The 27,454-nt window shown below is 34.0% G+C and overlaps 10 protein-coding genes across 10 annotated transcripts; 7 read left to right on the plus strand and 3 right to left on the minus strand.

Annotated features, from left to right (window-relative positions):
• Nucleotides 1–5,670: 5,670 nt before the first annotated feature.
• Nucleotides 5,671–6,750, minus strand: MONOS_4876 (putative DDE superfamily endonuclease containing protein; the record flags this gene model as incomplete). The annotated part of the gene is made up of 1 exon (XM_067874979.1): nt 5,671–6,750. The coding sequence occupies one exon, from the start codon at nt 6,748–6,750 to the stop codon at nt 5,671–5,673; it is 1,080 nt and encodes a 359-aa protein (XP_067723544.1).
• Nucleotides 6,751–9,254: 2,504 nt separating this feature from the next.
• Nucleotides 9,255–11,744, minus strand: MONOS_4875 (uncharacterized protein; the record flags this gene model as incomplete). Its single annotated transcript, XM_067874978.1, has 1 exon — nt 9,255–11,744. The coding sequence occupies one exon, from the start codon at nt 11,742–11,744 to the stop codon at nt 9,255–9,257; it is 2,490 nt and encodes an 829-aa protein (XP_067723545.1).
• Nucleotides 11,745–15,046: 3,302 nt separating this feature from the next.
• Nucleotides 15,047–16,850, plus strand: MONOS_4874 (uncharacterized protein). Its single transcript, XM_067874977.1, has 4 exons — nt 15,047–15,195; nt 15,258–15,380; nt 15,445–15,941; nt 15,999–16,850. The coding sequence occupies exons 2-4, from the start codon at nt 15,266–15,268 to the stop codon at nt 16,752–16,754; spliced, it is 1,368 nt and encodes a 455-aa protein (XP_067723546.1). The 5' UTR covers nt 15,047–15,195; nt 15,258–15,265; the 3' UTR covers nt 16,755–16,850.
• A 799-nt stretch (nt 16,851–17,649) lies between these two features.
• Nucleotides 17,650–18,520, minus strand: MONOS_17934 (uncharacterized protein; the record flags this gene model as incomplete). Its single annotated transcript, XM_067870904.1, has 2 exons — nt 17,650–18,220; nt 18,293–18,520. 2 exons carry the CDS (start codon nt 18,518–18,520, stop codon nt 18,209–18,211), a joined length of 240 nt encoding a protein of 79 aa, XP_067723547.1. The 3' UTR covers nt 17,650–18,208.
• Nucleotides 18,521–19,626: 1,106 nt separating this feature from the next.
• Nucleotides 19,627–20,775, plus strand: MONOS_4873 (uncharacterized protein; the record flags this gene model as incomplete). Its single annotated transcript, XM_067874976.1, has 3 exons — nt 19,627–19,642; nt 19,767–19,863; nt 20,010–20,775. 3 exons carry the CDS (start codon nt 19,627–19,629, stop codon nt 20,773–20,775), a joined length of 879 nt encoding a protein of 292 aa, XP_067723548.1.
• Nucleotides 20,776–20,908: 133 nt separating this feature from the next.
• MONOS_4872 (uncharacterized protein) lies at nt 20,909–21,281 on the plus strand (the record flags this gene model as incomplete). Its single annotated transcript, XM_067874975.1, has 1 exon — nt 20,909–21,281. One exon carries the CDS (start codon nt 20,909–20,911, stop codon nt 21,248–21,250), a length of 342 nt encoding a protein of 113 aa, XP_067723549.1. The 3' UTR covers nt 21,251–21,281.
• Nucleotides 21,282–21,721: 440 nt separating this feature from the next.
• MONOS_4871 (uncharacterized protein) lies at nt 21,722–22,054 on the plus strand (the record flags this gene model as incomplete). The annotated part of the gene is made up of 1 exon (XM_067874974.1): nt 21,722–22,054. The coding sequence occupies one exon, from the start codon at nt 21,722–21,724 to the stop codon at nt 22,052–22,054; it is 333 nt and encodes a 110-aa protein (XP_067723550.1).
• A 311-nt stretch (nt 22,055–22,365) lies between these two features.
• Nucleotides 22,366–22,602, plus strand: MONOS_4870 (uncharacterized protein; the record flags this gene model as incomplete). Its single annotated transcript, XM_067874973.1, has 1 exon — nt 22,366–22,602. The coding sequence occupies one exon, from the start codon at nt 22,366–22,368 to the stop codon at nt 22,600–22,602; it is 237 nt and encodes a 78-aa protein (XP_067723551.1).
• Nucleotides 22,603–22,715: 113 nt separating this feature from the next.
• On the plus strand, nt 22,716–23,036 carry MONOS_4869 (uncharacterized protein; the record flags this gene model as incomplete). Its single annotated transcript, XM_067874971.1, has 1 exon — nt 22,716–23,036. The coding sequence occupies one exon, from the start codon at nt 22,716–22,718 to the stop codon at nt 23,034–23,036; it is 321 nt and encodes a 106-aa protein (XP_067723552.1).
• Nucleotides 23,037–25,871: 2,835 nt separating this feature from the next.
• MONOS_17935 (uncharacterized protein) lies at nt 25,872–26,583 on the plus strand (the record flags this gene model as incomplete). The annotated part of the gene is made up of 2 exons (XM_067870905.1): nt 25,872–25,887; nt 26,132–26,583. The coding sequence occupies 2 exons, from the start codon at nt 25,872–25,874 to the stop codon at nt 26,581–26,583; spliced, it is 468 nt and encodes a 155-aa protein (XP_067723553.1).
• Between the last annotated feature and the right edge of the window lie 871 nt (nt 26,584–27,454).

Raw genomic sequence — 27,454 nt, forward strand, 5'->3', positions numbered from 1 at the left:
AGACAATAAGAAACGGGTTTTTTGAGGCTGGAATAACATCATTTTCGATCAAACATGTTCTCGATAAAACTCTTGATTCTTTACCACCTGAAGTGAAGCCTTCAAAAAGGACGAAACGCTGGTCGATTTCGGGCAAATGCATCACAACAAAGGAGTTTCTGAATGAATGGGAGTTCCATGAAAAAGAAAAGGAATCAAAAACGTTTGATAAAGAATTACAACAGCAAACAAACAGCGAAGACAAAGTGGGAAGCGATAAGCGTTCAGATTGTGAAAAGAGTGAGTATCTTTCAAATAAAGAAACTTCTGAAAATACATGTTTCGAAAAATGCAATTCACAAACTCAAACAAAAATAATCAATGATGCACACTCTAAGGAAGATGAAACAGAGCCAACAGATTCTCAAGAAGGGGAGGACAATGTGTTGGATGTGCCCTTGTTACGACGTTCAAAAAACAAAAGAGTCCATTCCTTTAATCATTCGTCAAGTTGCTCTGATGAAAGCCTATCCGAATGGAATAGTTCTGAAACGTCCTCATTTTCCAGTCACGATTCTTTTGAACCAACTTCAAAAAAATCAAAATCAAATATCAGAAAAACGAAAATGAAAAAAAAGAGATATCGTGATGAAAGCGAGAAAGATTATGATAAGTTAGATAATGAAGAAGAAATAAGCGAAACGATCAGACAAACAATGGACAGAGGTGCCAAACCAAAATTGTACTCGACACGATCAATCAAAACAATGACGAATAAATATTCTGACCAGTACGTTGTATTTGCTGACTCTGACGATGAAGAAGTTGAAAAAGAAATCAAATGAAAAAAACGAAAGAATTATTAATTAACGTTAAAAAAAAGAATATCAATTCAGTTTTTTTTCACACATGAATTCTTCACATTTCCATTTTTTTGAAAAATAATTACTTCAGAAAAATAGAAAATAACTTGACGTTATTAAAAAATATTACAAGAACAATAAAAAATCATTTCAAAGAATAGTCAAAATAATATAGAAGTATTTCACAAACTTTTAAACATGCACTCAAACAGTCAACTGTCAAACGATACAATTTTTTGTTTGCGGATTGATAGTCTAAAAAGAAATAATAAAAGGACTATATTGAACATGACAAGTTGGAAAAATGAATGAGCGCTTTTGTTTCAAAAAATTTGAATATCAAAAATAATATCAGACCTTCGATTCAATATGCAACCTATATGTTTTCGGTTTTTGTTTTTTGTTTTTATGAATCCGAATTTCCATATAAGAAAGAGCATTCACTTTCTGTTTTTGAATGATTTTCCTTTTTTGTTCAAACAATACGTCATAATTGATTGAATTTTCTCTTCGGTGGATCGAGAATATATTTCTATGATTTCTTGCGGGACACGAGAGCTAATAAAGAATAAATGAACAGATTATTCAATAAAAAATTGATAAAATAATGCATAAATAAACAAACGTTTCTTTTTGATTATATTAATTACACAAATTGTGGAATAATTGTTTTTATAATTAAGATTAATTGTGAAAAGCAATATTAATTCATATTTAAATAAAGGCTTTAAATAATCAAACTCTCGAAATTAATATTTATTTAATGGGACAAAAACCATTATCCGCTCTGAAACTTATCAAGAAAATGAAAACTGTTTGTTCTTTGTAATTTGATGTTATTCAAATTGAAACATATATTTTTTGAATCACTGTCATAGTTATTTATTCAAGCATGTTTCAATTTTTCAATTCATTGTTTATCTTTTTTGATATAATTGTTTTTCAGTTTTTTGGAAATAAACTTTTTATTCAAGTGTTCAGATGTGTAACTTTTGAATAAAAATAATTAAATTAACATTTTCTGAGTTCTAATATTCCTATTTGCAGATTCTCAAATTTTTTTGCATTTTCACAAACAATTTATCATTTCATATGTTTTTTCGAATTGAATAATAAAATGTAAGACTGTGATAAACAAAATTTTGATTTTTGCAGGTTAAATTTCGATAATGAAAGAAAAACAAAAATTGAATGAAAACTTATTTCAAAAAACAAAAGATGATCATTTTTGAACAGTTAATTTTTTTAATGCTTTTGTTCTTTTCAAGAAATGAATCAACAACCAAATCAGATGCAATTTCGTAATAAGATATTCTCAAACTTTCATTTAAACCCGAGTGTGCGGGTTTATGCAATTGTGCGGGTTTTGCACATCACTATAAGCAATGGGTACAATGAGTAAAAAACCGTTACAAAGTAAAAAACCCGGATTTTTTATTCAGCAACTGTGTCTTCAATTTCTTTCAATTTTTATTCAAGTGATATGTTTTTTTTAATGCTGAAAGTGATAATTTATGATCGTCAAGAAAAAAGAAGAATTTAACATGGCATGCAAAGAAAATTATCATGTTTTTTCTGCGAATCAAAAATAATCGTGTGAAATGATGTTCCTCAAATTTCTATAGTTATAGAAGCCATATCTTTGATATATGAAAATTGTTGTGAACTTGACCAAAGCTATTTACTGTCCAACGCTCAGTCTTTTGCAACCGTTGTTTATTCTTATATATTTGTATGAATTGTGAATGATAAATAAAACAATTATTAATTAGCATTCAATCCAAAATATGCAATTAATATAAAGTCATATATGTAAATATCATTCAAAAAAGAAGGAGAAAATATATGAATAAATAAGTATTTCCCAAACTAGTTAATGTTTCCATTGTTTCGTTATCATCGTGTAGTATTTTGGATTTTTTGCTTCTTGACGGACAAGTTTCTTTTATGCTTTCATTTCGCTCATCAATCTGCCTTTCTTTTGATATGGCTTCATCGTCTTCATAAATGAAGTCATCGTCGATTTTTTTCTTTCTTATTCGAGGGATTCTTTTTGATACTGATTTGTTTCTTGAAGGATGATCACGATCTTCGTCTGAGAAATTATAATCATCAGTTTGCGTGAATTCATCCCTATGGTGCTTTTCTTCAATTTTCATTTCATTTTGAACCTTTTTTGTTGATTTAACTTTGCGCTTTGGGGAAAAAGAACCAAACAATTCATTGTTAACTTCATCTGAAGAAATTGCTGAAGAAGATTTTGAAGGAGATCCACTTATTTTGGTGAGAACTTGCGAAGCTGCCAGTGGCCAGATTCCTGTGTTGAGAAATGCAGTTTTAATTACCGATGGAGTGGTCGCTGCAGCGATCGCCTCTGGTAAGACCTCAGCAAGTGCCTTTCTATATGAAGAAGATGAATCATCCATTGGAACTTTGAAATTATTGTATAATGTTCTTTTCAATTTGGCAAATATCACATTGTCACAGGGCTGGAGGAGATGGGTCATGTTAGGGGGAAATGTTTTTATGAAAATTCCGTTATTTTCAGCTTCTATGATGACTTCTGAACATGTATGTGTAGAATGATTGTCAAGAAGAAGAAGAGCCTTTTCGAAGATGTTGATTGTATTTTTTGATGAATGAGAGGAATCCAATTTTGAAGCATGATGATTTTGAAAATTTCAGTGGTAATCCATCCTGAAGGCGCAGGAATATAATTTATATTAAAAAATATCAAATTAGAAAACTCTTCAGGCATTTTTTTCTTTGGATAAAGAAAAAAATGAGGAAGGCAGGAACCATCAGAACACACGCAAACGCAAAGAGTTGCGTTGGCAATTTTTCGAGGATCTGGAGGAGAAGGAGGGATCTGATCTTTCAAACAGATCACTAATTTTGAAGAACTTTCTCCGATTCTCACAGAAGATTCGTCAAAATTAAAAATATTGGAAACTTCGATATTGTTTCCTTCTACGATTTCTTTCACTTCTATAAACCAATTAGTCACATTTTCAGGGCTCTGTGACCGAATTTTTGCAATTTCAAGTGGTCTCGCCAAGGCCGCCTTTAAAATAGAGCTTCTTTGAACCAAATAATAAGATAATTTCGGATGGAGTTTCTCGTTTTCTTCTTCATTTGTTGATTCTGCGTCCAACATTTTTATTGCCTATTTAAATAAAGATCAAAATTAATCAGATAAAAAAATTGAAAACCATTTCCTGTATGTGCTTCATTCGAACAACAACTCCTTCAGATAATAAAGACAAGACCTGATTTTCGATTTTTTCCAGTTTCTCAGAATTAATAAGCGATGTTCTTCCTTCTTTTCCAACATCTCTGTTTTTCTTTTCTGCTGTTTTGCCTCTGTACCAAGCCTGCCTTGTAATTACTTTCGCTTTGACCGCCACGTTCACTGTCAATGGATATGTTTTCTTGATTTCAAAAATTTTCCTCGATCTGGAATGGATTGTGCGGTATTCTCTTGTAGCAGCAATCCTAAGAAGTTCTTCTGAAGCAATTGATTTCTTTTCCATCACAAAAAAGGGAACGATCAAAATGATCAAAATTGAAAAAATATTGTTTGAAAGGCTATTCAATCAAACTAACAAATGGCAGTTCAAGTGATGGAATGATAATTTTTTTTTAAATATATTTGCTAAATTTTATCTTGAATTTTCAACAACATATAAAGAATATTAATCAATCATTCTATCAAGTGAACAACACTTGTTGAGAAGAAATACATCGTAATAATTAGAAAAATTTGAACTTTTCAACTAAAATTGTTTCATCAGTCAATAATCAGTTTAAACAAAGCTAATGTTTTGATGAAAGAAAAATTTTCTTTTTTTTAAAGTCCCGGTTTTTTTAACTTTGCACCGGGTTTTTTACTCATTGTAAGTGGGCAGATAACGACCGGTCAAACTTTACGATTTGTATGTTTTCATATTTTTAGACTATTACAAATGAATGTAATTATGATATTTCTATTGTGGCTTTCGAATTACAGTGATTCAAAGCTGAAAAAACCTATCTTTAAAATCCAAACGGAGTATATATTAAAAAAACTTCCCCACTTAAATAAAAAAACCCTCATCATATGATTAAATTTAAAATTTTCGTTAACATAACCCTTATAAATACATTGACAATGGATAAATCTTTATTTCCAATAAAAACCTTAAAAAAAATTTCTCTCTTAATTATCTTAGGGGTTTGATCATTAATTTTTAATAACAACTGCTTTTTAAATACAGAAAATTTTCAGTTTTTTTTCGAATGTTTCTCCTATTTGAGAATTTTAACATCTGAAAAGAAGTTTTTCAAGGTCAATAGTTCTTCTTTTGGACAATTTTTATACCGGTCGCTATGTACCCTCTCACCAAGCAATGATTTTTAATCTTCACAACTTTCATTTTTCAAATCATCTTAACCTTTCATGAAAATATTTTTGAACAAACATTTAAATAGTTGTGTTCAAAACACTCACTTTTGCCAGAACCTTCAAACATGACATTTTCTTTCGAAATACTCATTTTCATTCATATACTTGAAAGAGTTTTGCATTTCGATTCGAACAGAAACTTTTATTTGTTTAATATTTTGTATTTCGATTGAAAAATCTGAAACAAAAAATATTCATCTTTTATAATCTTTTTAAATAATTTTTTGATTCAGATTTTTCAATCAAAATACAAAATATTTAACAAATAAAAGTTTCTGTTCGAATCAAAATGCAAAACTCTTTCAAGCAGCGTCGTGTTTTTTATTCAAAACGATTCAATAATTCATAATTATCTTATTCGATCATTTATTTTGTGATATTTATTTATTTCTGTCTTTTTTCCATTTCTCTTTTTTGAAGTGCAAAAAAAAAACTTGGACTTGTTAACCATTTAAAAGGAACTTCAAATTCTCCTGTCCTAATCCCATCTGGATACTTAGGGTCTTCTGTATCATCAGAAACATACGGATTTGAAATCAAGATTTCTGGATTGATTGGGAACAATCCAGTTGTCCTGAATGCGTTCTCCTTGTTAAGAAATGATGTTGCCGTCTTTTCTGCATCAATTGCACACTCAACGATTAATTTTCTTCTGTCAGCGGCTTTCATTTTTTGTCCATCATTGTGCTCCTCCACCCACTTAATTTTCCTTCTCCTCATCAGCTTTCTGAATGCGTTTCGAAGAGGACAAGCAATTCCAACATCAAAAGGTTGCATTATGTGAGTCAAATTTCCATGCAGAGTGAACACAAAAATAAAATAATGTTCAAATAATACCAACGCTGAAGGGCAAAGGCGAGATGGATGACTATCAAGAATGAAAAAAACAGGAGAATTGAGTGGAATAACTCCAAGCGACCTGCAAATTGTTATCCATGAGCAGAAATGAACAGCATAACTGTAGAAAGCATTTCTGTCCATCCATCCTGATGCATTAACGTGAATTTCGCATGAACCTGCTTTTTTGTACTCCAAAAGTTCAGGAGGAACCATTTTCAATGCAGAAATAATGATAAACGGTGGAGGAGCTATGCAAGATGGTCCAATGGTGGTCATTATTGATATATGATAATATGTGTGATCTTCTGAGGAAGCAGGTGCTCTTTTGGCTTCGGCAGGTACGATTAATTTTTGGAAAGAACAAAAATCAGCATTCCATTCGTCTGCGTTAAATATATTAAGCTTGTTGACAGATGGCTTGATATCTTTGTTAAACATAAAATTGAACCATGCTCTGATGTTTGACATGAATGCTGAGTTCAATTTGGCTGGGGTGATATTAGATGGAGAGAGAACTTTCAGCTTGTGCTTCGAAATAAATCCTGAGACATATGCTGGAGAAGGTGGCACAAGTTGTTTATCAAAATGCTTGATAACAGGACTAAGTCCAAAGTGAAGAGACATCCTTAATGATTTCAAATTTTGTCTTTGCATTTCCGAATAAATGATTTCACTTAATTCTTGTGTTGTTATTCCATCATGTTGTTGATATTTTTCATGAACAATATTCAGCACCTTTTCTTCACCCTCGAAGTTTAGCAAACTAGGCCTTGTGTGAACTTCCTTTTCGTTCCAAGTTTGTCCGGCGCAATAACATCTCACAGCGCTATAAATTTTTTGTGTCGTAATGTTTAACGCTTCTGATATCAAACAAACCTTCTGTGGAAAAGCATCAAGAGCAGCAATAACTTTTTCGAATAATGAATTGGCGTTTCTAACTTCAAACGTAAGTTTTACGTCTCGAAGTTTTTGTTCTCGTGATATTTTTTCAATCTTTGTATCTTTTTAATAAAAAAATAATGAACAATCAGAAGCTGATAATTGACCAAAATAGACCACTTTGGATTTATAAAATATTTTGGGAAAAAAAATCACCGCTATATGAATGAAGATGAGTATTTCGAAAAAAACTTCATGCTTGTTGGTTCTTGCATAAGTGCGTGTTTTGAACACAACTATAACATGGTTCGAAATTATGGTAATCATAAAAAATAATTGAGATTTGTTCCAAAGTTCTTTTGAGATTAAATAAAAGAAAAAATTCCATTTCAAAGCAAAGATAATAAGAACAATTATTAATTAAGGAAGACATTCGTGTGTTCACCAAAAATTATTCAAATGGAATAAGCATCATTCAAAGCAGAATTTTAATATCAAATAATAAAATGTTCAAGAAAGAGAATCCAAGTGAGGGAAAAAAGTCTTTCTAATATTTTTGAAAACATTTTTGGAGAAGTTTGCGTTGTTGTTGAATACAAATTTTGAAAAATTCGTTTCGAAAAAAAAAATCTCAGAAACAAACTCGAATAAAAGAAAATTGAATTATTTCATTTGAAAATATGTTTGCAAGGATAAAAATTAAAAATGAAAAAGAAAATCCAATATTTATTATTCTTCATTGGATTTGAAAACAAGTGAAACTTTTCTTTATAGATTTATTCGTGAAATAGTGTCCTTTTTATTGACATGAAAGAAAATAGTTTCAAAAAAAAATTACAGAATTTATTTCAAATACAAATTTTCCAATTGTTCCAAATGATTCTTAAAAATACATCTTTAAAAAGATGATAAATTATAAACATAACCAATATTATTTATATTAAAATAACGAAAGTGTTTTTCTTTAAAAATAATTTTGTCAACTTTTTGAAAATTTGAAGTTTTTCAAACTTTCGACTTTGCTTTAAAGCTTGTCGATCAAGGTGATTATTGTTGAAATCATAACTAATATCGGAGTGTTGATTCTGCAAATATTCTATTTATTTGGAGACTAGTTATGTATTCAAAAGAAAAAAAAACAATAAATGTAAAAAATCAGGTTGTTTGAGATTTTATTCATGAAAAAATATTTTTGTTGCGAGTTTTAAACTTTTCTGAGTTCATTTTTCAACATTCAAAATGGTTTCAAAAATCGAACTTTTTGATTGTTAAAAAATGATTTCAAAAAATCATCACCCATTTTGATTGGAGTGTTCAGTCAACTTCTTCCAAGATTATTTTTCTTTTCAGGTGCAAAGACTGGTTAAAATTAAAGAGAAGAAGAAATTTTTGATGTTCGCTTGGAGAAAAAAAAACGTTTGAATTTTTCATTCAGACTGACAGTCAAAATGATTTTCCGAAATGTGAAATATTAGAGGTGGAATATTGAAATGTTTGTTGGAAGAAAATGAAAAAGAGAGGAGATCTGAAGAAGGGAAATCAAGCGAAGAGAAATATTTCTCCTTCTCCTCAAATACTCCAATTTCATTCCCAAATAAAACGCTCTCAGTTTCATTTCCTCCTTCAATCTCATCAAAAGAAGTTTCTGTTTTGTTTTCGGATGCAATTTCTTCGTCCGATTGAATCATCGTTTTTCCAGAACTCATGATGAATAGCACATTCATTTCATGCTTCTTCAACAGATAAGATTTGAAAGTGCATGTCAAATGCTTCATTTTGAGCTCCCTCAATTCTCTCAATTTCTCAGAAAATAAACAAAAACCAGCAAATTAAACAACAAATAATAAATTGTCTGATATTCTGAAATGAAAAGTCAAGTTTTGATAAAAGGGGTCAAACAATTCTCCAATTGCACGGAAACAAAACAAGTTCATTCAAATTTTAAAATCATATTCTTCTTTCTTCTGTTGTTCAAAAAAATGAATAAAAAACAAAAATGAATTGGATACAAAAATTTAGATGCTGACTTCACATTTGTGTGCGAAACAAAATAAAGCATGGAATTGCATTCCAATTAAAAAATTAATAACAAATACATAATAATCGTGATAATTGAAATATAAAAGATAAAATCAAAAGATTAAAAAAATACTATGATTTACACAAATAAATCTTTTATTAAATTGAAAAATAAATAAATAAATAAATAAATAAATAAATTATCTCTAATAGAATTGCTAATCTCAATTCTACTCCTGGGTGCTCATTTCTATTTCTTTGTTTTCATCTTTGCTTCCCTCTTTCTCTCCGTCTTTGTTGCTTTTGGTCTTCCTTTTCTTGACAACCATCAAAACAACCACAACCACAACCACTGCAACAACAACAACAACAACTATCGGAACCACAATCGCAACAACAGTTCCTGCATTTGGTTTCTTCTTGCCTTCTGGAGCAGGTTCTTCCTTACTCTTCAAATGCTTTTCATATGCATCCTCTGGATCAGATTCTTCATCTTTTGCTCCCATAATCCAGCCAGCTGCTGATTCATCAAAATCTTTCGCAAACTCAAATGCATCGTCCTGTTTGCAGAACTCATCAAAATCAGGTGCAGCAATGAATATTGATCTTGCTGTTGAATTAGCTGTGTTTGAGCCATCAATCTCAAGATTGTTTGTCGAAGGAAGTTGAAGATTTGATGCTGCCTTTGGCATTTTAATGAACATTGCCCCTGCTTTCCCATTTGGCGCTGTGCATGACTTGAATGTGCATTTGCTGTTTCTTCCAATCGCAACTGTCGACTCTTCCGAAGTTAAAGAAATCTCCAACCCAGCCACTTTTCCATTTTCTGAATTCACTCCATTCATGCTCAGCCCTTCAATGCTAACTTCTGAAGGTGTGCTGCCTTCATTCTTAATAGTAATCGCTGCTCCATTTTGAACATTCACGTTGCTGATCTCCACTCCATTCAACGAAGCCGAACTCACACTGCTGAAAGAAAATGGCGATGAAGAAAACGAAACTGTGCTGCTGCTATCTGTGCATGAAACTGTGTTCATTGCAACTTTCCCTCCAACAACACTCACAAGACTGCCAACAACAACATCACCCCCATCTGCATTTATCGCCATTTTCTCTGGCGATTGGGCTCCAATTCTGACAAATTTGCAATTGCTGATGGTGAGTGATGCTGACTTTTCATTTCCATGAATCAAAGAATTCCATTTTTTTTCATAAGTGGGAAAGTTAAATGCCAAAGACTTGAATTCCACCTTTTGTTCGCATGTAAATAAATCAGATGATGCACCAACAGCACAATCAATAGCCACTTCTGCATTTCCATTTCCATCACTGTTCACTCCTTCAATGGTTATTCCCTTTTCGTTGCTAATTGTCATTTCTTCTGCTGTAAACTGGCTTTCGTCTTTTACAATCTCGATGAAGTATCCTTCAGAACAAAGAACTTCATCTAGTTTATCAAATGCTTCTTTCAATAAACTCAATGGTGAAGAACTTGTCAATCCGTCTCCTGTTCCTTTGTTCTTCAAATAGATCTTTCCGGTTTGATCTAAATACATGGACACAAAATCGTAAATTTTTTCTGCTCCATCAACACATGCTGCAACAAAACACAAATTATCATTCCGAGTATAATCTGCTGCGAAACTCTTCTTCATTTCTGCTGCTAGGTCTTCGAATAACGAGTCATTTTCCATTATCAAAAATATTCCAGTATTTCTTTTCAATTCGCCTTCTCCAACTGTGCATTTGTCAAATATCAGATTCTTTCCATTTTCGGGCCATTTAATCTGACTTGCTGATGTAATAGCTTTCATTCGTAGCAATATTCCTCCGGAGCCATAATACCGTTCACTATTGCACAATGAAAAAGTTGTGACACCTCCATCTCCAACAGTAAATGTGCTTTTATCGCCGTCAGTATCGAAATTCAAAGGCATACCAACGCTGTTTATCTCCGAAAATGTGCTCCCATTTAATCTAACTTCAACATTGGTTTTTAAGTAACCATTGATTTTGATAACGGATTCTGCATATATATTATCATTTGGATCATCAATTATTTTAATTTTTTTCAAAGTCAAATTAGACAATATCACAGTTTCAGCGTTACTAATCATAAACAGTTCGTACGTCGATATTAATGTATTTTCTTCATCTGCGCATTCAACCGAGTCCATTGTCAATGATCCTTGATATGAGTCAACTAATCTAAAATCAATCACGTTTTCCCCTACTGGCCGAATAAATTTGCACTTGCTTATAGTCAAGCTTGTTTTTTGTGCACTTATCAAATTTAACCTATCTATTTTTGGATCTTTTGCCAATGTTGTTGGAATGTGGAATGCCAAGTATTTGAATTCCACGGGACAATAGCAATTAAATAAAGTTTGATTTGGATTTACGTCACAGTCCATTGCCACTTCAGTGTTCCCACTTCCATCACTTTTCCATCCTTCAACAGTAACTTTTTGCTTGCTTCTAAATGTAACTGAGTCCGCAGTTAATGGATCTGTATCTTCAACAATTTTCATGTAGCATTCGGTTTCATTGCTCAGAAGAAGGTATGCCAAAAAGAAAGATTGTCTTTCCTGATTAATATCTAATCCGCTGTTGGAATTGTTCCCGCTTTGCTTGAGGAACACTGTTGTAACTGGTTGTGATGGTTCGTTTTGAGAATAAACCGATATTACGATTTGGAAAAGTATTAATCCCCAGAACATCTTCAAATAACACTTTTTTCAATTTTTATTTTGATCAATATTAGTATAAAATGAAAATTCAAAAACAAAATAAGATAAAAAGAATTTCAAACAAAATAAAACAACAAAAGCTTGGAATGATACAAAAATTATTTGTTTCTATGAAACAAATTTTTGATATTTATTTTGTCAGCAAAATTACTGTTATTCTTTCAGAAAGAATAAATTGATTGTTAATTCCGAAACTTTGTTGTTTGCAAAAATGAACAATCCTTTTTTGCTTCAAATTATTGTCTCTATTGTTTTGCTTGAAAAAAATATGATTAAATCATTTGAATGATAATGAATTTGACGAATTTGCACATTCCATTATTGTTAACATTTTGTCTTTTATGAACATGTTTTGCAATTGAAGGAAATTGTTGAAGAAAAGATGCTAAATATGTTAAAAAGATTATTATTTATATTGTAAAGACCGATGAGAATGAAAAGAGGTTTGGTGGAGTTGTCATTGCTGTTGATAAATATTCATTATTGTTTTTGATTTTGTTCATTGCAAAGATTGTCACAAAAGGAAAAATTGCTCATTTGAGCAGAAAACAAAAGATGCTGCGAAAACAATGAGATTCACAGTGAATTCATTTTCTTGAAATCAGAAAGAGAAATTGAAGAATCCAAAGACGAAGAAAAAGAATGAGAAATTTGCAGTCAAATGAAGAGAAAAAGAAGAATAACAGTCTATTTTGTTATTCACTATCTTTCTTCTTTCCAATATTTCTTCTTTCCCCTCTCTCCATAACCTTCATTTTACAGCCATTCGCACAAATTTCGTTCTCCACCAGGAAGGATCTGATATTTCAAATTCACAATGAAGTCATTGTGGTTTCTGTAATTTTCAACTTATTCTCCTTTCTCTCGTCGTGCTTCTTTTGCTTCTGTCACTTCATCTGCTTCTTCATCTCAAATTGTTTCTTTCCCTCCACTTCCACATTTATCAGAGGTTTCGTCGTCGTCGTCATCATCATCATCATCTTCTTCTTCTTCTTCACCTTCTTCACCTTCCTCTTCACCTTCCTCTTCACCTTTCTCTTCCTCTTCCGCTTATCCTCCGATATTCATCAACCATGAAACGGGCTTATCTGCCCACCAGTTCGCCTCCATCTCCACAGCATTTTTCTCCATTGATTGCACCATCTGTTTCATCCTGTGAATTAGTGCTCCCTTTTGCGACTCACAAACTTTCCTTCTCAACGTCCAATTCAAGTCCCTCTCTGGAAGTCTTTTCCCTGTTCTCTTCGCACTCCCCATCCCCATCTCTCCCGATCAGCCTTCCAAACAATCTGCGATTGTCACCTTTCTCAACATCTGCATCCTCGCCAGCTGGTATATCTCCTTCCACTCGTCATGGATAAGCAAGCTCTTCTGTCGTCTGCATCCTCGACGGATCACTTGTTGTTCCCCCTTTCTTCTTCTTCTGCTTCCTCTGTTCCAAATCAGCAAGAAAGCTCCTTCAGCATGATTCACATTTTCTTCACCTCCATCTCGCTCAATCAGTTCTTCTATAGCATATACGAGTGAAATGGCAGTTTAGCTTGTGTGTCCGCCTTCTTCCCCATCATCCAGAGTAGTGCTCCCTTGTCCCTTGGCAGCGCATCAGTTTTCTGTTGAAACTCTTCAGCAACAATTGATTGACACTCAATAAGCAGAGGTGCTCCTCAGTTGCCTCAAGGCTCCACTAACAATTCCTGGTACAACAACAAAGTGCACATCGCTAATTGCACACAACATGGAATTTAAATAAAAAATGACTCTCTTTCTCTTTGTCAGAACAGCAAAGCTGAATACGCTCTCCTCGCCAGCCAGTAAAGCGAGCTCTGCTGAAACCTCAGGTTGTTTGTCATCTTGCTATCCTGCACTTTTACCACAGCGACTGATAAAGCATCTTCATTTCGATGTTCTCCTCTTGCGATCCCATCAACAGATCAATCATCAACTTCTGCATCAGCTGCACAACAACTTTCTTTTGAAGACCCCTGCATTGCAAGAATGTTCGTGGAAGGTGATATTCCAAGTGTGAGAAGTCATATTGCTGGGTACAACACTATAGGCAGTTGATTTGGCACTCTGCGAGGAAGAAAAAGAAGAGGAAGAAGAGGAAGAAGAGGAAGAAGAGGAAGAGAAAGAAGAAGAAGAAAAAGAGGAGGAGGAGGAGGAGGAAGAAGAAAAAGAGGAGGAGGAAGAAGAAGAAAAAGAGGAGGAGGAGGAAGAAGAAAAAGAGGAGGAGGAGGAGGAGGAAGAAGAAGAGGAAGAGGAAGAGGAAGAGGGAGAGGAAGGAGGTTAAAGAATAATGTGATTGGCAAAGCAGAAATTGTTGGGAAAGAGATAGATGAAGAAGGCGAAGGAGAAATTGTAGAAAAGAATGTTGAATTTCAACAAAAAATTAAAGGCTTCCTTCCACCGGCATTTTCAGTAGAAGAAAAAGATCGTTCAAATTGATTTCTTTTGTAGCAGGTGTTATTTTGAATGGCTGCTATTTCAGGATTCATCTCAGCAGTAACAGCAGAAATGTGATCAGTGAAGGCAATATTGGAGCGTGAAAAGCATTTTTGTTCAACTTTCAATTCAGGCCATCCGAAAGGAGAGGCGTTTCTTTTGAAAAAGGTTTGTTTTCTCCAGTTTCTTCATTCAATTGTTTGGCAAACAAAAATCATACGGCTTTTGCTGTTCAAGGTGCCTGATAAACCGAAAAGAAAAGTGGAGGCTGTTATTGTTTTTGCTTCATCAACCATGCGTCTTTGCATATTTGGGGTTTGAGCTGGGATTCACATATATTCATTAATTGTTCATTTCACTCGAAACAATTTGACCACTTCATTCTCCCAATTTGCGAACATTTTTCTTTATTTTCTTTTCGCGCAAACAGCCATTGCTTTTTGCCTGCTCGATCCTTTTAGCTTTTTAATTCTATTATCATCAACAGTTCTTCCAGCAACTTTGAACAGACATCATTGATCAGCTTAAAAAAAAAAAAAAAAAAAAAAAAAAAAAAAAAAAAAAAACACTTGAAAAATGTCAATGAACACAAAAGCAAATCGATATATTGCACAAACTTTTCCATTCCTGGAATCGGAAATTAAAAAATGCAAGAAACTCTTTTCTCCTCAAGAATTGCGCCGAGCAGTTTCTCTCTTCTCACAAGCAAAATACCACTTTAGCATTGAAATTAAAATCATTGCAGGAATGAGGAGAAGCCTGCTTTTAACGGTGTTTTTAATCAAAAACCGTAATCAAATCCATCAAAATGAAGTTCTGTTGGTTTGATCAAACAGAAACTAAAGAGCGATATTTCTGTAGAATCCAAACCTAGATCGTAGGACTCGTTGGAAATTCTATTTTATCGCTTATTTTTTTGTGAAGAAAAAGCATTTGCATCGAAACCGATATCCTTTCATTTTGAAAAATAATCAACAATGTTTGTATTTCAATTTTGCTTTGTTTGTTGAAGTGTTATTATTTTTTTTTTCGTATGTCCAGAATATATAATGAACAAAGATTGTGCAATTGATCATGTCAAAGAAAAAGAGGAGGAAGAAGATTCTGATGATGAAGAAACTGATGATGAAGAATTCATGTCTTATCTCACAGAAATGTTTGTAAGTTTGTGGTTATATTTATTTAATTCAACATTCGATATTTTGAATGTTATTTGTGAATTTTGAAGGATTGCTAGGTGAATTGAAAGATAGCAACAAAAATGAACAGAAACAGATTATCGAAGAAGTGAATGGGATATTGGATGAAATGGAAAGAAAAGAATTGGAATCTGTTTTATCAGATGAACTATCCAACAAAATACATAAAATGATAAAAGAAAAGAAACTTTCGATGGAAAATGCAATTTTGTTGTTGAAGCACATTGGATATTTGAAAACGTTGAAAAGAATAAATATTTATGACTTTGAAAAAATTTCTTTGGGTGAAAGAATTGATAAGATGAATGCTGAAGAGGAAGAGAAAAAAGAAGAAAAGAATAAAAAACTCTTGGCTGATCTTTGCGAATGCTATCTTTTGCTAACCTACAGGCCTTCATATGAATTTATATCAGCAAGTTGTATTCTCTGCATTCTGAAGGTTGCCTCGAGGAAAGATGAAACAGAGGAAGTTCAAAAGGATGTGGAAATTGCCTTGCTGGCTTTGAGATACATTAGCCAATATTTTGTACGAACATTTCTGTTTCCTGTTTGATGTTATTATAATTTTTTTTTATGTTTTCAGAAAGTACCTGAAGAACTGTATTTGAATGAAATCAGAGAGATCATCAAATATCATCAGAAGCATCACAACCTAACATCACTTGCTTATCAGTCTGCATGGCAGTTTTTGGTGAATAGAATGGTTTACGATAATTCACCTGTTGAAGTTATCGCAAATGAACTGCATTTTGCAAGAGAAGCAATTTCAGAACTGGAAGAGCTGACGAAATGCATTGATTGGAAGAAAAATGGAGATCAAATGAAGGAAATGGAAGAAGAAAATCTTTTGGAGAAATGGATCACAACTCTGAATATTTATTTTAGAGGGTGCGAAATACGAAAAAAAGAACATGTTGTTCTTATTGAGAGCATTATCCAGATGCTTCGAGCAGCAAAGGATTATTGCAGCGGAATTAGTGAAAAATGCATTGAATTACTTATAACTGTATCTTATAACACTTCTGTGGAGATCGAGGATTTGTTGAAATGTGGAGCTGTATGTATGGCTTTGGGAGAAATAAACAGACTTGATTTTATGAAAACATCAGTTGAGGATTATTTGCAATTTTTCGAAAATATTTGTGAAAGGTTGAAGAAGGTGAATAAAAAAGAAAACGAAGAAACAAAACGAAAAGAAACGAAAAGAAAAGTGTTTGACAGGTTGGAAGAAGAAGGATATGAAGATTGCATCATAGGATTCAGCTGTTGCATTGTAGATGAAGAATATAGAAACATTTTTTTTGTTCAAAGAATTGAAGATTATTTTGTTCATTGCTGATTCACTTTTATTTTTTATTCACTTCATTTATCTTTTGGTGTTTCGTTTTCTCTCTTTTTTTCTTATGAATGAACATGCTGCATCCGTATTGATGAAGAATTTTCACTCAATTTTTGAATTTATTTTATGTGTGTATTTAATGCAAAATGTGGGGTTTGGCAGCAGATTTCTTGCTTGTTTCATCTTTTTTCATCTCCTCTGAATGATCTGCGCTAAAAAGATTAAAGCCAATTTGAAAAAGTCTCTTTACTATCTTTTGGTTTTGATGCCAACTTGTTCATTGAAAAATGGATGGGCAACGGTTGATATTTATTAAAGTTTTTCGCTTCAAACATTTCTCTCCAACAGAAGCAGCTCCTTCTCAGACTCTGCAAAGTTTCAGTTCTTTGACATTTTGAGAAATCTTAAAGAACAGAGAGCGAAAAAGAAGAGACATCAGGCATGTTTGATGAAAAAGCGAAACAGGCCACGGAAATAATGAATAAAAATGAAAATTCCTTTTTTGTAAAAAGAATTGTTGTGAAAGAAATGAAACAAGATATTTTATTGAGAAAATAATGGACAGTTATGTTGCAAAATTATTTGAATAATCGTTGAAGTGTTTTGCAAAGAAAAAAAACTATTCAAAACGAATATTATTAAAATTAAGAAATGATTCAAAAAATAAATCAATAAAAAAACCTTGTGTTACAAGCAGAAATACATCTCATTTCTTCAAACATTTACAAAATATTCAGAAATATCCAATGACAACGAATGATCATAATTTCTTTTTAAAAATTCAAAAGCTTCATGAAAGCTTGCGATGATATCTTCGTATCCTTCTTCTTCTAGTTTTTCAAGCATCTTCATTTTCGTTGCCTTTCTTTTCGCTTCTTCCATTTCTTCTTCCTTCTTTTCTTTCAATCTTCTTGAAACATTCGTAAAGAATTGCAAGCATTCATATGTCATTTTTTTATTCAACGTTGGTCGCTGCATCTCCTCCAAAATAGTCTCAATAGCCCCTCCTTTCAACAAGGAATCAATCTTCACTTCCCTGTTGATCGCTGAATATCTTAATGATTCAATGCATTTTTCGCTTATTTCTCTGTAATTCTCTTTCGCTGCCCCAAATACATTCACAATACAGCTCATAAGTTCAACTAATTCTTCGTTCCACGATTTGCATGTTAACAAATACCAAGTCGATGCTCCTATCCATCTCAATAATGCAATCTCTTCTTTCTTTTCTTTTCTTCTTTTGTCTTCATCTTTTTTCTTCCAATCAACACACCTTGTCAGCTCTTCCAATTCTCTTCTTGCTTCTCTCGCAAGCTGCATCTCATTTGCAACAACATCTTCCAAGCTTCTTTCAAAGCATAATTTGTAAATCAAAAATTCCCAAACAGACTGATAGGCAAGCCGCGTCAAATTGTGATGCTCCTGATGATATATGATAATACCTTTGATATCATTCAAATACAGCTCTTTTTTAACAAACCGATAAAAACATAAGAAAAAATTTCAATGAAATAAAAAATGTGGTATTAGCATCACACATAATCTGCTCGAATGCAACTCAAAGCCAACAAAGCCATTTCCACATCCTTTTGATTCTCCTCGCTTTCCTCTTTGACCGATGCAGCTTTCAGCAGGCATGGCGAACAAACTGAAAGCAATTCGTGTGTGAAGCCGCAGCTTAGAAAAAGATAGCATTCACAAAGATCGACCAGAAGCTTTTCGTTTCTTTTTTCTTTTTCCTTCTTCTCCTCTTCTTCAGCGATCATCTCCTCAAATCTTTCGTAAAGCAATGAACGATAAAAGCCATCAACCCATATAAATTTCAAAAATTTCCAATATCCAACATGCTTCAGCAATAAGCATGCATTTTCGATTGATAGTTCCTTTTCTTCAATCATTTTGTCAATTTTGTTGAATATTTTTACAATGAAAATAGATTTAAATTTTTCTCTTTCCATTTCATTAATCATTTCATTCATTTCAATAATTTTCTTTCTCTGTTCATCTTCATCGCAATCTTTCAGTTCTGAAAACAATTCTTTAAAAAAGAAAAAGAAAAAATAACAATCATCAAGAATTGAAATGCAAAAATGAATGCAAACTGTTGAACTTTTTTGTGGCGCCAGTTGCCTGTATTTTTGAAAATATATCTCATCCAGAAAACAGCAACATTTTTCACATTCAAATTGATAGTTCGTATATGTTTGGATTGAAGAAGTTAATGATAAACAAATACTCAAAATATTTATAAAATATATTCTTACACACTTTTTTGTATTTTATTGACATTTTTAACAAAGGATAATGAGTGGAAACAATAAAAAATAATTAATCTTTATTTGTAATGGACTAAATGATCATCAGATTTGAAAAAACGGAATTATCCATTCACTGATTGAGAATTCCATGAGTGAACATTATCTGTAGAACTAGGAATATTATTTCCTGTGGAGGCAACAAGAAACGAGGCAATGCAATATTTTTGGAATTCTGCCCGATGATTTTTGTCAATTGGATGGACAAGGGGAATACAACAATTTCATCAATAACACAAAAAGACATAATGTATGTAATTTATATTGTTCTATATGTTGTGAAGATATTTCCGTCTGTATCCTCTCCAAAGTGCAGGAATCCGTATTATTGTTGAAATGGTCAATCTCCGCTTTGTGGAGCAATACGATGAGAACGGAGCAGATTATCGTATAGCCATTGGGAAATAAATGAAGTTACGCAAGATACATGATTTTCATAATTTTTTATTTGGAACAAGAGATGAAAACAAATTCGACTGATGTTTTATTGAATGATGATTTATGGATGGAATTCTGTGAAGGACAAAATCTGCCAAAATTATAAAGAATTTAGGAACATGAGGCAATGGAACAGTTTGGGGTATTTTTTGGCAAGGAAAGCAACTGACAATATCAAGGGAAGGTCATTCATCACACAAAAAAGATAACAATTCAATGGAAAAAAGGAGATTTTCAAAATGTCAATTATATTTATAAGGTTTTCCTGTTTCACGGACTGCTCTGAGCAGATATGGAAGGCTGCGAAATTCAATTTCTGATTCCGCTTTTGCTTCAAAAGAGTGGAAAAGCGCCAAGTACGAGATATCCAATTATCGAGCGTTTTTTAGCAATCGAAGGGCATTCAGGCCAGCCACATCTGGATTTCATTCTTCGAAGGGACAGCCATTTTGAGCAAAAAAATAAAATATAATCAAATAAAATAGGCGATTATCATTCGAAGTTTGTTTTCAACAACTACAACAACAACAACAACAGTTTCTTCTCCTTCTTCCTCCTCTTCCTCTTCCTCTTCCTCGTTGCTTCGCTCTTCTAGAAACAGATTTCTGACAAGCGAAGAGCAGCAGATGAGGAGGATGAGGCAGCAGTTCGGAAGAAGAAGGAAAAGACAAAATTTTGTTCTTTCACGAGATGCGTTTGAGGCGCTGCCGCTGTTTGCAGAGTTTCGGATGGTGGAGCAGAATACAGAGAATTTGGAGAAGAGGAAGAGAGAAAGAGAGAGAGCGAAGGAAAGAGAGAGAGAAGCAAGGAACGAGAGAAGAGAGGAGAGAAGGATAAGAGAATTTATTAAGATGAGGAAGGCATTGAAATCCACAAATGATAGAGATAACAATGATGATGAAAATGAAAACGAAATTAATGCAGAAGAAAACGAGAATTATTCACTGATTAGAAGAGATTCTCTGAAGAAAACAAAGAAAAAAGAAGAAACTGAATGTATTTCCTACAGCTCCATCGTCAGTGATGAAGAAGAGCGAAGAGAGAAGAGATACAAACAGAAAGAAAAGCAGAGGTTGATGCGAAGGTATTACCAGGCGCTTGAGCTTCAGCGTGATTCTGTTGCGAATGAAGTGCTTTTGATGGTCAGACCAAACCTGCTGCTTTCTCCTGCACCGATTGATGAATCGATAAAAAGACCAGGAATGAGTGTGAATGCTGTAAAAATGAAGGAGATGATAAAGAAGGTGAGAAAGAAGAGAAAGAAGTGAACAATTCTGGAAATGGAAATGGAAACAGGGAAGAAGTTGAAGTCGATGAAGATAGCACGAAAGATGAGGAAGAAGAAAAGATGATGATGATTCGAACAACGACGAAAACGAAGAAGTGATTTTGGAGGATTCAATGAATAATCCCAAATCAGTTGTTTCAAAAGGAAAGAAAATAAAACATTTATCAAAATCCAAAAATAAAAATAACAAAATGAAGAATAAGAAGAAAGCAGAAGTTTGCAACTTGACTGGAATAGACGAAGATGAAGAAGACGACATTCGAGAGAAGAAGCTGCGGGAGATTCTGAAAGCATTCCGAAGAAGAGAAGAAGAGTTTGACGACGACGACTGGTGGGGAATAAGCTCAGGGGATGGCTGGCTGTATGAAGAGGACAATGCAGATGATGAGAGTATTCTGAAGCTGATGGGCTATGAGAATGTGGCGAATGTGGGAAGAATTCATTTGGATGACTAATCTAATGATAGCTTCGAAAGCGATGTGAGTGAAAAAAAAGGAACATATGATGATGATGCCAATGAGACTGAAACAAAACAAAGTGTTTCAAGAAAAATGAAAGGAAACGAAAACAATGAAGCTCAAGAAAGTGTTATAACACTTCAAAAGAAAGGCAATCAAACAGAATCAGAGAAGAATACAGACGCAAAAGAGTCTGTTCAAAACAACAAAAAAGGCGAAAAGAACAATGATGAGCCAAAACCAGAGCCTCTTTCATTGCTAACTCAGCAAAAACAGCAGCAACATCCACAACAACAGAACACAACGACAATTCCATCTCCAACACCATCACCTTCTCCACAGCCTAAACAATATACTTCAGGAAGAGGCGCATTTGGAACGATACACTTTACGCGAGGGAAGCGAATGGACGGTGGATGGAGAGGAGGAGGAGGGAGAGCGTTGATTGAATACAGCCAAGAGATGGAGATGGGGAGAGGGGCTATTGGTGCACCTACAACTCCGCTATTACCAGCTGTTGGAGGAGGAGGAATAGGAATTGGAATAGGAGGAGGAATTGGAGGAGGAGGAGGAGGAGGGGTGACATTGGGTGTGATGGGGATGAAGGATTTGAACAAAGAAGTGACAAGGGCGATGCAAGATGAGTTTCAGAATGAGAAAGGGAAAGTTGGCGATGAAGAAGCGAAGATCACGTTTTATTCATTGGAATCAGATGATAAGAAAGAAAAACTGCTTTGTCTGATGAAACTGCAGGAAATACAAAAGAAGAAGGAGAAAGAAGAAGAATGGGAGTGCATATAAATGGAGAAAAATGGAAAATGGAGAAAAAGATAGAGGAAAAAGACAAGAATCTGTTTAGCAGCATCCAAGGAATACTACAACCACACCTTGAGACAGGCACACCAACCAACAAGAAGGAGAACAAAATGGCAAGCGAGGCGCAACAAGAAGCGAAAGAAAGCCAAACGCCATTTTTGACAAGAGAGCGGAAATTGGACTGCATGCTGAATGATTAAGCCAATTCTGACTTAGAAGATTTGGACAATGAACAGGATGTGCCCTGCCGCTATGTGCGTATCAAAAGCGAGGAAAACGTGCAATTTGTGTGGAAGATGCGTAAAGAACCTGTGTATGCAGCAGTCGACGCGAGGCAGACAAGAACGCTGCTGGATCTGATGAGTGCGCTGAAGAGTGGGCTGAGGCAGAGCCGGGCGGAGTTGAGAAGAGGAAGAGGGATGAAGTGGAGGGGCTGTTGGCCGTACAAAGAGGAAGCAGAAGTGACACACAGAAAAGGAAGGAAAGGAGCAGGGAAAGGATCCCGCTGCTGTTTCAGAAGGAGAAAGGTATAAGAACATTCAGTTAGAACAGCGTGCCTAGAAGAAGAGATGCACTATCGAAGCTGTTTTCTTTGCTTTCGTTCTCAAAGTTGGCATCTTTCTTCACTTCGCAGAATTCATTGGCGATGGATCTGATGCAGAAATACCCTGCCCTCAATTTGGTTGCGCCTTTTGATTCAACTGTGGAATTTGCTGCAAATGCAAACATTGCTCTTCATCCTCTTTCTCATTGCACTTCATCACTTGTCAATTCTTCATTGTTAATGAACATTCAACTACAATCTTCTCCTTCTCTCAGAACATATTTATCTCCTTCACAGCAATACCACGCTAAACTTTCATCTTCTGCTTGTCCTGCAGCTCCTGGCTCTCTTTCTCTACTCTCACTTACTGCTCTATCTTCATCTCCTTCCTTTTCATTCAACTATCATCGAATTCAGTGCTAGACATCATCTATCGTTGCTATTTGGAAGCAAAAAATGAATGCTTTTTCAATCACAGAATATCATCTTAAGTTTATGAAAATTGAAGAGATATTATGATGGACAAAGAAAAGCTGAGTAAATGGAACTCAACAAGAAAATCGAATCTGACTTTTTTTCATTTGGAAGATGAAAGAATATCATGAAGCTGAATGAACAAGGTGTAAAAAGATTTTTTTGAGCAAACAGTTGCAGGGATAGTTTTGGAGAGATTTCACAATGCTATTTGCATTCAATATGTCGCGGAAAATGAAACAATTTGATAAAGCAATTTTGAAGAAAAGGCATATTTGAAGGAAAATTTCAAAGAGGTTGTTATGCTAATAGGTCACAAGCAAGTTGAAATCGGAAAGGTGAAGAAAATTTAATCTGAAGAAAATTGCCTGATACATATGAATATATTCCTTTTTAGATAGGACGAAATTGAATCTTTTTTCATGAACCGAATTTTCATTTGATGAAGAAGAGAAAATAGATGAAGAAATTTCAAAGAAATATTTTTTTTTTGAGCTGGCGTTAAGGATTTTGAAAAAATTAGTGATGATATATTCCTCAAATGAAAAGCAATGAAAGCTTATGAATTTTTCTATGATATGGAAAATGGCGAAAATGAGAAAATGAAGGAAAGGAAAGAACGTAAGAAAAAGTTCATTATTTCCTATTGTTTTTGTGTCAGCAGCTCTGAAAGTGAGTGTTTGAGTTGGAACAAATATTGAGGTGAGGAGGGTGAGAGAGGCGTCTTGGAGGAGGGAAATGAAGCCAGTGAGGGCATACTCGATGGTGGCGCATGGGGTTTGTTGGGGTCTGCCACAGGCATCAGAATTGGTTCCATTGCTGGCAACGATTTTGTTCTGGGCTATAAGAGAAAGACAGCTGTTAAACTTGACTTTATCCAATGTTCCACTACTTCTGTTTACGGTCAATGAATCCGATGAATTGAATAAAATGAACGGAGAATTGTTGGTTATTCAAAGGTGAGAAAAATAAAAGAAAAATGACTATTATTGTTCAATTAGTTTCAATAATTTTGTTTTCCTATCATTTTTTCTGTTCTTCTTATAAACTTTCTCTTTGCAATGTTGTATTTTGCCAATTATGAATTTGCAATTTTTTCTTTTGAAGTTTTATTTATTTATTTTTGGCTAATTTTTATTGAACTTGATCAAAAAAATTTTTTTGCACTGAAATTATCAAAAAGGTGTGATTTTTGTTCTTATAAATTAAACAAATATATATAACAGAAATTAAAGCTAAATACTTGCAAAAAATCAATTTAACTTTTTGATCAATACATACCACAATAGAATTTATTTTTCCTATTTTTGATCTTTTTTTTATGATATCAAAAAAAATCACCCATGAGTTTTCGGTAAATGGGTACTTCACCGGTACATTAGTATTAAAACTGTGTGACGTAATGACCATTGACGTGAAAAATTTCAATTCTGACGGACTCATTCGAAATATTCACGTCACTAATATTTTTTTTAAAAAATTATTCGCTGAAACTCAAAAAAATCTAATAATTTATTTTGATTAATTATGATAAATTATTATTTATTAAAAGAGAATTAAAAAACATTTTTTTCTCGCTTTGCATCAAAAAAATTTTACAATGGGATTTTGACGAATTGGCAAAAAAGGAATTTAAGATCGTCAGTGAAGGTCATGACCATCAGGGCAAGTCAACATTTCAATGTCGATTAAAAAATTGAAATAAATGCTAATTGGTGAAAAAGTTACATTTTGCAATGTTTAAGATGAATAGGAATGGAGTGATGAAGAATTTTTGCTCTTTTTTCAAGTTTCAATGGTGGAAATCAAAGTTAAAAACGAGCAACGAAGAACACACATAGAAAATTTGACCGCAAATGAAAAAACAATTATTTAACCAGAACGATATTTCATCGGGAAATGGTTTGTTTGCTACGTATGAATAAATTTTTTGAACAATATTTTATTTCCAAGCATGCAAAATTCGCTTTTATGTTTGCAGATAGTTATGCAAAATTTCGCTCATCATTGTTTGTCAATATCTCTTTGTTTCATTTCCAAATGTATTGAAGGTTCTGCTTTGACAAATTCCTCTACAAAATAATATTGCTTTAAATATTTTTTTTTTATCATTCATCTTTCTTTCCCGACAACGTTAGAGAGAATTTTTTAATTTCTTCGATCGACTTGAAGCGCCTGTCTTCCTTATCTTCATCACTTGATTATTGAGCGCAATTTTTACAAAAACGCCTGCTGAACATCACGACTGAAGTATTTTTCTTCGAAAACGAGTGATAGAAAAAAGTTTTTTGGATATCATAAACATGAAACAAATTGTGTCGAGAATGAGGATTGCGAAATGGAAGAATTTTTCGTTGCTGGAAGAATTGAAGGATATTCAGAAAAATTCCATTTAGCATTTTCATCGAATGAAGATAATCCCTAGATACTTTCATCACTTTACAGAATATGTTTTTTCTCTCTTTGAGCAACGGAAGATGAGGTCCGAATCATTATTGGAATGAGTGAAATATTTTGTGATTAAAGATTCTTCTTGAATGTTAAAATCTTGGATTTATTGTTGACAAAAACTATTTCTTGTTGTTGTCGTTCACACGACGAAAATTTTCATTTTTTCTATATTTCACATCAAATCCGAGTAATAAACAAAAGATATTTTGAAGCACGTTGATTTTTATTGCTTTTAAAAAAATACTTTGCAATTCATCTCCAAAAAATTTTTAAAAATCAATGTCTTATATTTCGTTACTTTTATAAATCTGTAAATCATAGAAACCTTGCGAAATGAAACAGTTATACGGTTTATTCATTCATCTTCTTTTGTATCTTTTCTCCTAATTCTAATTCTTTTCTTGTTTCTTTGTAAATATCTTTTGTATTATTCTTTTTCTCGTCATCCCCGCAGAATGTCCCTCTCTTTTATCCGCTTGAAATAGGTCTCGTTTGTGTTTTCCTTTCATGTTCATCAACTTTATCCAATAGCTGATGTTTAACTTTTCTCTCTTTCTAATTCTTCGATTCTTCTTTGCTCATATCACATACAGTGAATTTGGTGTTGCTCACTGAAAAGGAGTTGGCAGAGGCAGATGAGGCGAATGAGATGCACCCGCCATTGGTGGCAGTCTGTTGGTTTTGTGGAGCTGAGTTGATGTTGGTAATGGTGCAGTTGGCGAGGGAGAGGGAGAGGGCAGGGGAGGTGGCAGAGGAGAGGACACAGCTGGTGGGGGTGGATGTGGAGGTGATGTCGGTGATGCTGGAGGAGTTGAGGGTGAGGGGAGTGGTGAGGGAGGTGGGGTGGAAGATGCTTTGGCTGTTGAGGGTGAGACTGGTGATTGCTGTGTGGTTGAGGGAGAGTGAGCCAGCAGTGAGGAAGAAGAGGGGAGTTTTTATTGTTATGGAGGTTGTTCCGGTGATGGTGGTTGTGTTGAGTTTGAGGGAAGGGGAGTTACCGGAGAGGTGGAAGAGGATGGGGGTGATGGTGTTTGTGGAGTTGTGAGTGATGGCGAGGGCAGAGACTGTGAGGGAGCCCTGGGTCTGTTGAAAGAAGGCAGACGAGGCAGAAGAAGAATATGATGAAAATTGAGGAATTCCGCTGGAGACGATGGTTTATGCATCTGTTCCCTTTCCTGTGATTTTTGCGTTGGATGCACTTAATGTGAGTGCTTAAGTGGGGGCGAAGAAGGAACTGAGGAGGGTGAGAGATGCGTCTTGTGAATCTGTCATGAGAACAAGAGCATATTCCATTGTTTCGCATGGATTAAGTTGTGTAATTCCACTGAGATCAGTATTTGTTCCATTATTTGATACGATTTTGAATGTTGTAATGAGAGGGAGCCATCTGTTGAACACGGCGTTATCAGCAGTTCCTGCGTTCCACACTCTTTTTGATTCAGTTGTTGATCCACACTGATTGAAAGGAGATTGTGTGATGGAATTGCCACTGAAGAACACGTCATTCCCCCTTCCATTTTTGGCAGTGTATCCATCGAAGAAACAGAATGCGATGAATTTTATGCAACTGATCCAGGAAAAAGTTGAATAGAAGAAAATGGCTGCACATCCAAATGAGGAAGAAGCAGTTAGATTGTTATTGATGAACTGACAATCATTAACCAAAAATTGATTTGGTTTATTTTGTGGAGGACGATTAAATGTGAGAGAACCAGCAGAATCTCCACCAGAATTTGCAATACATTTGCATTTGGTAAACAAGAATTTTCCATTTGAGGGGAAATCACCGATCCAGAAATACCAACCGGTTCCACACCAATCTGTTATTGAGCAACTTTCCACTCTGTTTTCTGAGAATGTTCAAACAGAATTAGGTTGATTGCTATATAAATAAGCAGCTCCTGCATGATTGGCTG

Source organism: Monocercomonoides exilis (assembly GCF_001643675.1).
Source record: "Monocercomonoides exilis strain PA203 chromosome Unknown scaffold37-1059404, whole genome shotgun sequence".
NCBI lineage: Eukaryota > Preaxostyla > Oxymonadida > Polymastigidae > Monocercomonoides > Monocercomonoides exilis.